Genomic DNA, 13,355 nt, shown 5'->3' on the forward strand with positions numbered 1-13,355 from the left:
GGTTGGAAAATGCGGGCCAACATAACTGAGGACGGTTCAACCGGTGTCGTTCCCACCGGCAGTGCCGGTCGTCCCATTGACGAGTTGGAATCCACCCTCCTATGGTTCTGTCGCCTGTCCCTGCCTGCGGCCTTGAGAAAGGAAAAGGAGAGAGAGAGAGAGAGAGAGAGAGAGAGAGAGAGAGCGAGGGGTTCTGGTGCAAACCCTAATCCCTTTCGTCGACCGGCTCCTTGCTCCTTCTCCCTTTTCTCGAAGTCTTCCTCCGGCCTTCCTGCAGTCCTTTTCCCCGGAGATTCAGCTCCATCTACGCGATCTTGCCGCAGATCACCCGGATTCGTCCCCCTTCTAGGTTGGAGGTGAATTCTGCTTATAGGGTTCTAGATTACTTATTTCTTGTTCTGATTTAGCGTGCACCGTGTTAGATGTGGGTGAATCGTCCATCTTGGACTTATACTGGTGCCTTCATCTGTTGAACTTTAAGTTTCCCCTTCTCTCGGTGCTCTTGTTGGTTTTTGTTCAGATCAGGATTAAAGATTCCAGAAATGTGTATCGTCGTTCCTGAAGAATGTGATTTGGCTTATTTCAGGGGCAAGATTGCATTTTTTGGCGCTACGTAGTGAAAATTTTCGCTTCTTGGAAGGGGACGTTCGTTTTCATGCTTTTGTACATAAATCCTTTTAGCGTTTTAGTTTGACGTTTCATTTGTTTATTGGTTCTAACAATTCGAACATAAACGCAATCATGCATGTTTGTTTTGTTTATATTGTGTAGACAGATGCATACTTCGAACATAACAATTTGACTGATATGTGGAGCAAGATCAGATCTTGGTGCCACTAATTGGGAAAAAGTTGCCTTCTTGAAGTGGTTTAGTTTAATGTGTGCTTCTTTTGACGATTTAGAAAAGATTTTCAGATCTGCAAGTGATGCAGTCGTGCTGATCAAGTTCTTCTAATGACACAGGCGAAGTCTTAAGAGAAAACTAAACAGTTATAATGGGTACTTCTTCGGGTGCAAACCACCATCACCACCAACCACCACTGCCTATGCTACCACCACGACAGCATCCAAGATCTGCAGGACTGCAGACGTCCCTGTCCCTTGCTTCATCAGACCCTGCAGCATCACTTGACACCCAAGAACCAGGATCAAACTCCGACCAAGGGCAGGACTCACACACTGAGAGCGCCAGCTCTCGTGAGACCTGGCCCATTGAGACAAACCGTTCTGATGCCATTGCAGTAAATAAAGTAGACAAGGAAAAGGAAGGAGAGAATGAAGTCGCTGAACTGCAGGTCGTTCGGAGGATTTCCAATGCAAACAGGCTATCACTTCATGAAGTTGCTCGAGACAGGGTTGAGGTTGTCTCTGAGAAAATGAAGGTTATGCCAGATGAGCTTCTAGAGGAGCTTAAAACTGAACTTCGGGTGATTCTTGAGGGTACAGGGGGTTCCCATCACATAGAAGAGTTTTTGTATCTCCAGAAGCTTGTGCAGGGGAGAGTTGACCTGACAGCTAAATCCCTTGCTACTGCTCATCATGTGCAGCTCGAAATTCTCGTTTCTATCAATACAGGCATTCAGGCCTTTTTGCATCCGAGTGTCAGTGTTCCACAGGGTCGCCTCATCGAGGTTTTCTTGTACAAGAGGTGCAGGAACATCGCTTGTCAAAGTGTTCTTCCTGCAGATGAATGTAGCTGTGAGATATGTACCAGTAGGAATGGTTTCTGCAATCTCTGCATGTGTGTGATCTGCAACAAGTTTGATTTTGAGGTTAATACATGTCGCTGGATCGGATGTGATACATGCACACACTGGACTCACACAGATTGTGCCATGCGGGTTGGCCAAATTGGGACAGGTCAGTCTGTTAAGAGTGCTGTTGGCCATGCTGAGATGCTTTTCAGGTGCCAAGCATGCCACAGAACATCTGAGTTGTTAGGATGGGTTAAAGATGTGTTCCAGCAGTGCGCTCCTGGGTGGAACCGAGAGGCCTTGATGCGGGAACTCGACTTTGTTAGTAAGATTTTTCACTTAAGTCAGGATCCTAAAGGAAGGAAATTATATCGGAAGTGTGGTGAACTCGTAGAGAAGTTAAAAGGTGGGACACCTGAGTCCATGGCTTGCAGAATGCTCCTTCTCTTCTTCCAAGGTATGGGGCAAAACTATTCTGTATACGAGTAAGTACACACTAAATGTTAACTGCCAATTATCATATATTCTTTGAGGAAGTCGTTCCAACAATAACATAGCTGTGAAAATCAATCTCGAGATTGGCATCATTTGCAAAATCACTGAGTTCTGATGCATCCTTCAGTATGTACTTGAGCCACTGCCTTTCCATTTTATTCTCCTAGACCTCTTTTCTTTTTCAGAAACTCAGGACACCCGTCGCTGGTTTTAAGTTGCCTCTTTTATGTCTATTGCAGAGCTTGAATTAGATTCACCAAAGAATTCTGAAAGCGATGAAGTTGGGCGTCTGATTTCTCCACAAGAAGCTTGCAATAAAATTGCTGAGGTGGTCCAAGAAGCTGTGAGAAAGATGGAGATGGTTGCAGAGGAGAAAATGCGGATGTTCAAGCGGGCTCGTCTAGCTCTAGAAGCCTGCGATCGTGAGGTTGAGGACAAAGCCCGAGAAGTTCAGGAGCTAAAAATGGAGAGGCAGAGGAAAAAACAGCAGGTGGAGGAACTAGAGAGCATCATCAGGCTTAAGCAGGCTGAGGCTGAGATGTTCCAACTAAAGGCCAATGAGGCCAAGCAGGAGGCTGAGAGGCTGCAGAGCATTGCATCAGCCAAATCGGAGAAGGCTGAGGACTATGCTAGTATGTACTTGAAGCGTCGTCTAGAGGAAGCAGAAGCTGAGAAGCAGTATCTATACGAAAAGATAAAGCTCCAGGAGAGCCAGCGTGCTCCACCGGGGAGCAGCAGTGGCGGAGGTGGCAGCGGTGACCCTGCACAGGCTCAGATGCTAAACAAAATCCAGGACTTGTTGAAGAATGTGTTCAGTGTGCCTCCTAAGAAAGAAGGGCAGCAATCCAAATGACCTATTGCTGATTGCCTGTGGGGTTCTAGTGGTTCTTATGCTATTTATGTTGTGATGTACAACCAAGGACTGTTTAGATTACCAACTGGATGTTGCCGGAATATGGATACAGTGTCTTATTTGAACCAAACTTGGTATTCATATAATATGGTGAAGTTTGTCTTGTGTTTGTACTAAAGTCTTTAGATTAAAAGTGTCTTTGGTTGGCCTTCAGATCATGATATAATTGTATTTGAAGCAGTAACACCACCTCGATCAAGACAATCAATCTCCCTCATGTTGAAACAAATTTGTACATCACAACATTTTTTTTTCTTTTTAATTTCAATAAAACAAACTTGTACTGGTAGTTTATCATCTACATTTTGGAGAATACTGATACTTCCAACTTATGGGGCAAACACAAGCATTTGTCACATCTGTATATTTGGATACCCCTCTAAATCCAATCTAATTGCCATGTTGCAGTTGTGGAAACATGAAGATTACGCAAGAATGATGGGTAAGGAAAGGAACGAGTAAACAACCGACATCACAGTACAATCCATCACCTACTGGAATACACTAACTATTTCATCATCTGCTCTGTGGTCTGCTGCCACCACAGGATAAGAGAGATGGAAGACCCTGTGCATCCAGGCAAATGTGATGTCAACTCTCTTCAGCTCTCAACACTTGTGCTGCTTCCTACTTCCACACACGCCCTCTTTGAGAGATCGAGCTCTCTTGTTCTTGGCAGCAACAGCACACACCCTGCACATTGTGGTCCAACGTCTTTAATGTTTCAGTTCAATTACTTTGATATGTAGGCAAGCCATTGCATGGGGAAATGCACCATTTTCTCAGGTAGATATCAGCATAGGGATGTGTTCCATGCCTTTACCTGGGATCGTTCCACTTCCTCAGCAGCACGCAAGCTTCAGTTTTCTTTTACCTCTTATTTAAGGTCCAAATAATTAGCTTCGTTTAAAGCCACTTACCATGGAAACAGGAGAGGAGATCAGGTGAGATTTAATGTGTTGTCTTGTGATCATGCCCTCTCGAGCATCAACTCAAACTACCAATTCAAGTGCAATAAAGGGTGCAACACACGACAGATCCTTTATCACAGGAAGAACACCCTCTCCTTGATGAAATATACAACAAAGCATCAGGTTCTCAGTGATGCAGTTTAACGCAGCACTCTCAGGATCATTGACCTCTCAACCCTGGTTTGCCTGTTGCATTCATCTGCCTGCTAACTAGTGGAGGAGACTTAGGGTTTCCGGGGACTTGGCAGACTGGAGCTTCCGAGGAGGTGCTTGTGGCGCAGACGGTAGCGGCGTTTGCATGCACTTGCAGTTGGGGCATGAAGGAGATGATTTGCATAGCATGACGAGGAGGTGGCAGTTGACGCAGACCACCGCGGCCATGCTGCCACATGAACTGTGCTGCTTCTTTGCTTCCTCTGGAGTTGTCGATCTCGAGTTCGGCGTCTCTTCTGAGCTTGAGAAGGTGGAGATGTTGAGCTCCAAGTCCAGGTTTTGTTCCTTGGGCCTGCTCCAGCTTCTCTTCAGGGTTTTCCTGTTCATGTAGTAGATCCTCCCAGTCTGCCATTCATCAATTTAGAGAACGTCAGAAGAAAGGCAATACTGTATGTAACAGTTCATCTAATCAGAGAGAGAGAGAGAGAGAGAGGAGGTCCACCTGTAGGTCAAGGCAGCGTTCCCAATCAAGCGGCAAGGGATCATTGAGCTGGAGCTCGATGCTAGTTTGCCTGGGGTTCGCATCCCAGATCTGCTTCCTCTTCCTCCGGCCACATCCTTCCGATTCCGAAGAGGAACTCTGTGTCTTCTTGCTCAAGGTCGACGAAGATGGACCCAACGATAGCTCTGTTTGATCCATCATCGTCAGGACTTGCCCCTTGCTCTGCTTCTCTTCTCCCATTGAGCCAAATCGATTCTGAGAACACTGTAGGAAGCAGAGCGAGATCAGAAGTTGAGAAGGAAGAGGAAGAGGTGGAGAATGTGGAGGGAATGAGCAGAAATGGGGAGCTCCCCACAGCTTTTGTTCGACTAGATCATGCAGGGTGTGGCCACTAAAGGGGGTTATTAAATGGCCTTCATCCAACCTTATTAAGAGGAGGGCAGACGCAGCATTTAAAGTTGACAAGTAGAGTGCCTTAAATGCCTACAATCTCACCATTAAAACCATCTCCCTAAATGACCTGACTCTTCATGCCACCAAAATCTATCTCCCCCGACTTCATTTCTCCTTGTATTGCCAGAGCATCTCTCCTACCTAAGCACCACCTCAATCATCACTCCACAATCCACGCACAACACAGCTGCATTTCCTTCCTAAAAAGCTGTTTCTTAGATACATTACCCATGGGAATTGGCAGCAGGACTAGGGGTTATCCTACAACACTCACCTGTGAAGCAAGCATGACATTAATGTCGGAGGGTGGAAGCAAGCAAGAACGTAGATTGCTGCACTTTCAGTCTCCAACTAGTCCAAAGGAACATCGTTTTCCGATGTCTTAAGATCTCACATGCACCATTAACTCCCACGAAGTTATGATCTGCTTCTTGTTGGTGAGCATTCATGAGCATGCTCGACTCCAATTCTCATCAGGAAACAAACAATGCATCACACGTACGCACACTGTTTTATATATATATATATATATATATATATATATATATATATATATCGAGAGAGAGAGAGAGAGAGAGAGAGAGATTTGGCAAGGCATTAGAAAAGGAATAAATATGGCGTGTTGAGGCTTCTTCTACGACTCACCAGTACCAACTGCAACAATAAATTGAGTTCCCTCTCTCTCGCTGTGTGTGTGTGTGTGTTCAATGGGGCATGAATCCATTTAGTGTTTGATGTTATATCTTACTGTTACGACCTGCACCTGTAAGGTATTTCTACGGTAATCAAAGTGAACAAACCGAGGCTCCTTGTTCTCGATGTAGAATCTGATCTCATGAGTCAATGAATGAACTGAAAATGACCCAATCACATGTGTGCATTCAACCAGTGTGATGATAGATAGGTACACTAGCAAAGATGAGATTTGATCGATGACCATGTCCAACCAGATATGATTTCTCCATGCATTTGCTTATAGGAATCATCCTTCATACTGATACAGATGATCTAGCAGGCGCAAACTGCCTGAGATAGATCTAGTCCATCTGCAATCAATCAACTCTTGAGGTTCTGTTGTAATCATTTTAAGCAGCAGCGCATTAGTGGGTTGCAGATTCTTGTGTGCTTATAATTCGATAGGAATCGACAACGCAAAGCTTGTCTTCCCAAGTTGCTTCTGAATAGGTTGGTTTGATGCAGATGTTTATATAGAGGACATGGGTGCCTTCAATGCATGCAGAGACAATTATGTGGAACTCATCTTCCTCTCACACAATTACTACATTTGGGTCAGAGCTCATCAATTGCATCTTGTTCTTCCAAATTCATGGCTCTCGGTCCTGCCATTCCATTTCTAGGAGGAGAATGATGTCATCGATCTTGGTCCATGGTACACATCTCCATGAAGTGCTTCTTATTATGGCAAGCAGTGGCAACTTTTTCTCACAGCCATGTTCTCAAGGGAAGCAGCTGAGAACTTATCAGTCCAAGTAGGCATGGCTTGGTCACAGATGTGGACATGAGCGAAGAGTTAATAAGCATGTTGATCAACAAGCGAAAAGCAAGAGAAAAAACATGGTAGGAACTAAAGATTGATCATTAGTGCTTTTACAAGTTGATCTCAAGAGAACTATAATAGAGACAGAGAGACAGAGAGATAAAACAAGTTGAGAGTACAAGTCAGTCATAACTTGCTCTGCAGCTGCTCAACTGACTGATTACAAGTCAAAATGATCCTTCTCTACATTGATCTTCTAATTTTTTTTGATAAATGAAACAACAAATTAGATCGTGAACAGAAAATCCAAGACATGAAACATATGCACAGTGGTTGAACAATTAGCTGTATGAAGCACCAGTTTTTCTGCATATGTCTGTGGAAAGAGCATAGAAGGCATGAGTTTATTACTTCTTCATGATGCTGTTGATGGTTTTGGTGGCAATGCCTGACAACATCAGTTGATGCAATTCTCAGAAGATCAATAAATCCATGATAATTGTTTCCGAACTTCAAAGTTCTTGGAGCAGAGAATTTAAAGAACAATGTTGCAGCAACTGTTTGGCTACTTAATGTGATAGAAAGCAAAGGATAGGGTAAAATAAATGAGAAATGGTAGAAATCATATCATTATACTTCTAGCGCAGCATACAGTTTTCTACTGTTCTCAGCCAGGAATACACTGCAATGATTCATTGGTAGAATTGTACAGGTTTGTCTTATAAGTAGCTGAAAGCCAAACGAAACGAATTATGAGGCCAAAACTTGAAGCTTATCATTGAATCTGAATTCTTCTGCTGATATGGTCTACACACAAATTGAACATTGAACCTGTATTCCTGTTCATACATTATGTTCTTGATTGACAGACAGATTCAGTTGGTTGTCATAGATCAACATTTTAAGGAAAAATTTAGATGGATGTGCCCCAAGAAAACAAGCAGAGTTCGTAGCCGGTACTGATCATTAAATGAAACTAATTGCTTCCTCCCTTGCTGCACCATGCAGATCATCAAAACACTTCAGCTACCAGCAAATATGAAGCAGTGCATTGAACACCAACCTACTGCATTTCTACTTGGTTTCAAGCTCATCTGCTGCATTTAATTCCATAACAATCTTCTCACAGTCATTAGTTCTGACTGTAGCAGAATTCAAGATTTACCACTTAACTGGAGCTCTTATTTTAAATGCAGCATCTGTTCATTCCTCTGTTTCATTGAGGATTCACCATCAGCATTTCTTCAGAGTGAACTCATTATTTCTTCTTTGGTAAGTTCTTCCTTGGAAGATCACAGTAACTAGCCTAGTTAGTATCAGCCTATTGTTACTCTCTCATCCAAAACCTCATAAGCCTTCATGGCAACAGTGGCCACCCTGATTTCTCTGTCACAAAGATGAGAAATTGACTTTCAATACATTTAGCTTTGAATTACTAACCTTCCCATTTAGCTACCACTAAGTTGACAGTACAATAATTTTCCATCTGCCTTTTCTCCCTCGAAGAAGTCAGGATTTCCCTTATCCTCTCACTGTACAGGCAACTCACCAAAAGAAACTGATGGATTTGACATTGCCAACTCCTGATGATATTGAATGGTTAAGTTGCTATCACTTGGATTGCAGAGAACTTTTAGCTCTATACTTGAATGGCTGAAAAAGCAAACTGAACCCATCATCCTTGGTAGTTAAGCTGCTCATGGCTCTCCTTGGTATACCATTCTGTGTGTGTGAATCCTTCTTGCTCAAGCAGTAACTTTCAGTTGGCTAAATGATACCTAGAAACTTTAGTAGCAGTCTTCATAATTTAAGAACCAAACTCTGCCAATGGAAATAATACACAAACTCACTGCCTTGTTTATGTTGCTTAGTCATGAAGCATGGAGTGCATCTATGAAGAACTCTAGAGTTCAGATGGAGCATCTGTTGCTGAACCAATGTTCTTAGAGCCTGCTGATATTATCTTTCATGAAAGATGGAACTCATTTTATGCTCTTTGTAGCTTGTTTGGCATTTCATCTATCTGATGGAAGGTTGAAATGCTTTAATTAACATGCCATTTCTGACCAATTACACTGTCTCTATTTGACAATTGCAAATTAAGTGTTTGGTTAGGGTAACATGAAGTTCATATACCAACTCTAATCAGAACCTCCATAAACTTTCTTGTGGATGTTAAAATGTCATATGAGATCAATGAAACTCTTGAGCATCATTTATCATTGATTTATGAAGCATCTCTTAAGTTATTGGAACAGAAAACCCTGTATCATGCCCTGTTTTTGTTGCTATAGCTTTTACCACTGATCCTGTAAGACCATGGTAAGATTTTGATTGGATATGTTGCACTTTGTTCTTACATCATCTGTTTGATCCATGGACTCTTTTCAGTTGATAGGGCTCTTTCAGTGGGCCCAGCTATAATTCTGGGGAAGCAGACTTTTGCCATGTTTGGTCAGCAGCAACATCACACCCTACACATACACATCACATGGAGAGGGGCCCTTCAAGCTTTTGTTGCTGCACTTTGACCCTTCCCCACACAAAGATAAAGCTTGTGCAGTGTCACAATTGGATAAGCATTCAGCAATCAATAGGCTGTGAACCCCCAGCACTTTGTTCCCACCCACAAGGAATTTAAGTATTGACTCACAAGAACCACAATTCTGAGTGTCTTGAAATATGTCCAGTTTCGATCATTGTATAGGGTTTTCTTTCATCTGAAAGAAAAGAGTCACAGGCTTGTGCAGCAACTATTATGCAGGTATCAGTAAAAAGCTACAGGATTGACCAAAACTCAATAAGTATACTTAGCATCAGTTGAGGTAATTGATAAAAATTGAAGTGACAACAGTTTGCATGAGAACATTTGCAACCGAAGCTTTACCCACTAAAGGAGGAGAATTGGATAGCTCAGTTTCTTTCAGGAACTGCTAAATTTAATGAAAAGAGAAAAAAGATGGGAAGTTGCATCAGTGAGTAGCATTTTCTGATATCTTCCTAAAACTTGCAAGGTTCAGCAACAACATATACAACTAAAGTCCAAAAGATTTCTCATTAGCAATTGCCACAGATCACCACCATGCCTTAGAAGTCATGAAAGATGGAATCTGTATCCATGCATCATGGTCTTACAAGAAGCCAAAACAATAAGATCTTGTGCCAAGAGAATCATTCGGGCAAACCTTGGAAGCAAACTAAACATCAATAACTTGGCAGATGTAACCTTCAGTGCATTGAGATGAAATTAGAACTAAGCAAAAAAGCATTTTTGCAAAACATACTCGAGATCTTTCACTTTGATGCCGTGCTTCCCACCCCCAATGTGAGATCAAGATCATCCACCGCGACGTCATGAATCCTCTCCCCCTCCCAAGGTTTCACCCTACCACTCTCGAATTCAAACTCCATGCCTCCTCTCCCCCTCTCCAACACCTCTCCGCCTGGAGAACTTGCTATGTTCGTTGACGGAACTGCTCCTGGATTGACAAGGTTGTAGGTTGGGGATGCCGGGGCTGTCATCTGGAAGTTGATCCACCGCCCAGATCCAACAGTGGAGGCATCAGATTCATCACATTCAGGTATAGCAGCAGGAAGCCCATGATAGCGGCCCCGGGTAGGGCTAGCAGGGGCGGACGCAGCAAACAGAGACTGGGGGAATGCACTGTAGTCCCAGTCTGGCTTCCTAATCTTAGGTGGGCGGGAGGCAGTCGGTGAGGAAAGGGGCGGGGTGACAGGTGCACTGTTGGATATTCGAAGAGGTGGGAGGGTGGATAGGTTGCGAAGGAAGGGAAGAAGACAAGAGGGGTTCACACTGGGATTGTTAGAGTTGTCAAGACGACTCGGGCTTGGGAATGAGGATGAGGATGGGCTTGCATGGTAGGAATGAACGGGACTCGGGAACGAAGAGGATAGTGGACTGAGGAGGTGTGAAGAAGAGCAAGGGCTTATGTTTGTCGACGGGCCTCCTGTGGCAACCTCTGGAGGTGGAGGGGGTGGCTTGCATCCCTGTTGAACAGATGAGCATCAGAGGATTATGAAGAATTGAGAGAGGATAAAAGCAGTGATGCTTAGAGTACTACTGACCAAATGCAAGTGTCGGCGAAGCTTTGAAAAATAGCGAAAGTGTTAAAATATGAACTTCAGAGGACTACATATAATTGAGAGTGAGTAATATGTATGCTGCTTAGAACACTCCTACTCAGGTGCAAGACTTGATGAAGATTTGATCTAGTAAAAGTAATGAAATACTTATCCTTTCTTTTAATTCCATACATCTTCAATCAACTCTGACTATGTCTTTTCAGCTTGACATGCTTTTGTCTTTGTGTTTCTGAAAGGCTACAAAGAATTGGGAGAAGAAAATTGAGCACAACACTTGATCTACTGAAAGTAATGAAAGGCTTTTCCTTCATCTCTTATTCCCAAGTCTTTACTTTATATGCTTTTGCTTTCTTTCTGTTTCACAATTCTTTCATCAGTTTGGATGATGCCTTTCTGTGTTCTCGACTCTCAAGGCTCACTTCCAAAGCAAGATGGAGGGCTGATCATTAGAGTGAACAAGGGGAAAGCAACAAAAGGGAGAAGACTAGGACACAAAGTTCAAGAATGCAATCAGAAAAAGAACACCATCATCTTGGGTTGAATGAGAGAATCCAGAGAAGACTACCTCTAAAGTGATCTGGTCAAAAGAAAAAAGGGATGTCAAAGTAGAATTTTTTTTATAGCTATAGTCAGTACTTGCACAAATAAATGAGAAAGATTGCAGCCAGGAAGAGGTTAAAACACCAGTTGAGCAGCTAGATTCAAAACATAATGTAGTACAAGATCTGATGCAATCAAAACTAGTAGTAGAGACATCAAATGATCATAAGAAACTGCGTGGAGAAAGGAGGACGATGAGTCAAAATTCCATGGGAATCAAATAAAAAGATCCCGGAAAGCAGGAAAAAATATGTATTAATTATAGATCAACACCTACTAAGTCACTAATAAATCAATATCTCCATCCCAAAGTAGTTAAACATTCACCCACACAGAGCCAAAAAGGAAGATCTATTTTGAAAGAGAATAAACATGAATAAAAGCTAAACAAGAAAAAACAAGGAACCGCAAATTAGCTGCCGATGAAAAAGGATCTGCGATAAGGAGATCAAATCATAGGGTCATTCCAAAAGAGCCTCGTCAAGATCAAATTTTTGGGTTTATTCCCACCAACAAATTTTGATCTCTTGACGAGGTCTCGTTTTGGAATGATGAGATGCAGATTTCCGTCTGCAAAAGGCCACCCGTGTGATTTCTGCTAATTTCCGAGCTTCACAACCACTGGTAATATCTTAATATCCAGCAGATCGCAGAAAAGAAACGGGAGGAGGAGGAGGAGGAGGAGGAGGAGGAGGCGGAGAGAGAGAGAGAGAGAGAGAGAGAGAGAGAGACCTTTCGGTAGGTGGTGCCGTCGTCTTCGACGATCCAACCAGCCTCGCGGCAGAGAGCCTTGAGGACCTCGTTGTTGTCGCAGTGCTTGGGCAGCTTGTAGTTTCCGAGCGCCCGTAGCCCGGAGAAGATCTTGGCGGCGATCGCCCTCCGCCGCCGCTCCCGCCGCTTGTTGTTCTCCCTCTCCTTCCACGTTGGCAGCCGCCCGCCTCCAGACGTCATCCCTCCCTTCTCCCCTCCGCTCGCAACTCCTCCTCCAAAAACCCAACCTTTTCCTCCTTTACCCTCTCTTCCTGCCCCTCCCCCCACCCTTCCACCCCTCGAAGACCTTCCTTTTCCCTCCCAATGGCAGAGGAAGGTGCCCTTGGTGTGAGGCGAAGGCAGGACCGAAGCAAAAATGTGTTTTTTCCCTTCTACTTTGCCAGTTTTTCCTCCTACACTCTGTTGTTTTCTCCTCTCTCTCTCTCTCTCTCTCTCTCTCTCTCTCGCTGCTGCTTTTGGGCAGAGAGTCTGAGATCGCTCACGAGGAGAGTACGGCTCTATTTTATTGCGATGAGATTGGACAGATTCTCTTCGATGACAGCGAGAGAAGCCCCCCACCTCTCTCAGACTCCTCACAACCCTCGCCCCTAACACACCTCTCTCTATTCTTTTGAGAGCGTAGTTTTTACCCGAGTTGTAACACCTTGGTCAATGCCTCTGACGCCATTAACAGAGGTTGTTTGTTTATTGTTGCCCAGAGAAGCTCAAAACCTGAGCTCTGTTCTCTGTTGGTTTGCAGATTTCTTTGGAGTTCATCAGCTGCCCACAGAATCTGCTCGGTGATTTGCTGAGCTTTAACATTGTCCTCCAAGAAAACTGGGTTTTGTTTGTTTATGATTAGACGGAGGAGATTAGTCTCAGTCCAATGGTCTTTAGTTGAACTGTTTTCCCTGTACTTGCAAGGAGAAAGAGAACAGGATATAGAACAGAGGCTAAGGAGTGGAAACAGTATCTACCACTAGATTTTGTCCTGCCGAGTGGGCTCTTTGCTAATGTTGAAAAGGATCAAGCAGTAGAAACTGGTGGAGGCCATTCAAAGTCCTTATCCACATAATAACAATAAATATTAATATTTAAATTATTTGTGATCCATCAATTTTCATTCATATAACATAAAATATTAAATAGGGAAATCAGAAATGCAGTAGAAATTGAAGGTTGTGTGTAAGCTAATGCCTGTCACTGATAATTAGATGAATGA

The 13,355-nt window shown here is 43.4% G+C and overlaps 3 protein-coding genes across 8 annotated transcripts; 1 reads left to right on the forward strand and 2 right to left on the reverse strand.

Annotated features, from left to right (window-relative positions):
- The first annotated feature begins 98 nt into the window (after window positions 1-98).
- LOC135605497 (OBERON-like protein) lies at window positions 99-3,205 on the forward strand. Of its 6 annotated transcripts, none has more exons than XM_065095661.1 (5): window positions 99-356; window positions 587-663; window positions 772-879; window positions 964-2,151; window positions 2,429-3,205. In XM_065095661.1, exons 4-5 carry the CDS (start codon window positions 996-998, stop codon window positions 3,040-3,042), a joined length of 1,770 nt encoding a protein of 589 aa, XP_064951733.1. In that variant the 5' UTR covers window positions 99-356; window positions 587-663; window positions 772-879; window positions 964-995; the 3' UTR covers window positions 3,043-3,205. The 6 variants fall into 6 exon arrangements, with proteins under 6 accessions (XP_064951733.1, XP_064951735.1, XP_064951734.1 ...); XM_065095663.1 differs by having other exon boundaries at window positions 99-349; XM_065095662.1 differs by lacking the exon at window positions 587-663.
- Window positions 3,206-4,124: 919 nt separating this feature from the next.
- LOC135604967 (protein CURLY FLAG LEAF 1-like) lies at window positions 4,125-5,104 on the reverse strand. The gene is made up of 2 exons (XM_065094620.1): window positions 4,729-5,104; window positions 4,125-4,631 (listed from the first exon to the last, which is right to left on the reverse strand). Exons 1-2 carry the CDS (start codon window positions 4,966-4,968, stop codon window positions 4,284-4,286), a joined length of 588 nt encoding a protein of 195 aa, XP_064950692.1. The 5' UTR covers window positions 4,969-5,104; the 3' UTR covers window positions 4,125-4,283.
- Window positions 5,105-9,709: 4,605 nt separating this feature from the next.
- LOC135605498 (protein BZR1 homolog 1-like) lies at window positions 9,710-12,717 on the reverse strand. Its single transcript, XM_065095665.1, has 2 exons — window positions 12,116-12,717; window positions 9,710-10,687 (listed from the first exon to the last, which is right to left on the reverse strand). Exons 1-2 carry the CDS (start codon window positions 12,332-12,334, stop codon window positions 9,974-9,976), a joined length of 933 nt encoding a protein of 310 aa, XP_064951737.1. The 5' UTR covers window positions 12,335-12,717; the 3' UTR covers window positions 9,710-9,973.
- Between the last annotated feature and the right edge of the window lie 638 nt (window positions 12,718-13,355).

The sequence above is a fragment of the Musa acuminata genome, chromosome BXJ2-2 (assembly GCF_036884655.1).
Source record: "Musa acuminata AAA Group cultivar baxijiao chromosome BXJ2-2, Cavendish_Baxijiao_AAA, whole genome shotgun sequence".
NCBI classification, from domain to species: Eukaryota; Viridiplantae; Streptophyta; class Magnoliopsida; order Zingiberales; family Musaceae; genus Musa; species Musa acuminata.

Coding starts and splice junctions, on each gene's coding strand:
- LOC135604967 (XM_065094620.1), bottom strand. CDS start 4,968: ATGGGAGAAGAGAAGCAGAGCAAGGGGCAAGTCCTGACGATGATGGAT. Junction 4,632..4,728: donor AACGCTGCCTTGACCTACAG/GTGGACCTCCTC, acceptor GATGAATGGCAG/ACTGGGAGGATCTACTACAT.
- LOC135605498 (XM_065095665.1), bottom strand. CDS start 12,334: ATGACGTCTGGAGGCGGGCGGCTGCCAACGTGGAAGGAGAGGGAGAAC. Junction 10,688..12,115: donor ACGGCACCACCTACCGAAAG/GTCTCTCTCTCT, acceptor TCTGTTCAACAG/GGATGCAAGCCACCCCCTCC.
- LOC135605497 (XM_065095661.1), top strand. CDS start 996: ATGGGTACTTCTTCGGGTGCAAACCACCATCACCACCAACCACCACTG. Junction 2,152..2,428: donor GCTCCTTCTCTTCTTCCAAG/GTATGGGGCAAA, acceptor TGTCTATTGCAG/AGCTTGAATTAGATTCACCA.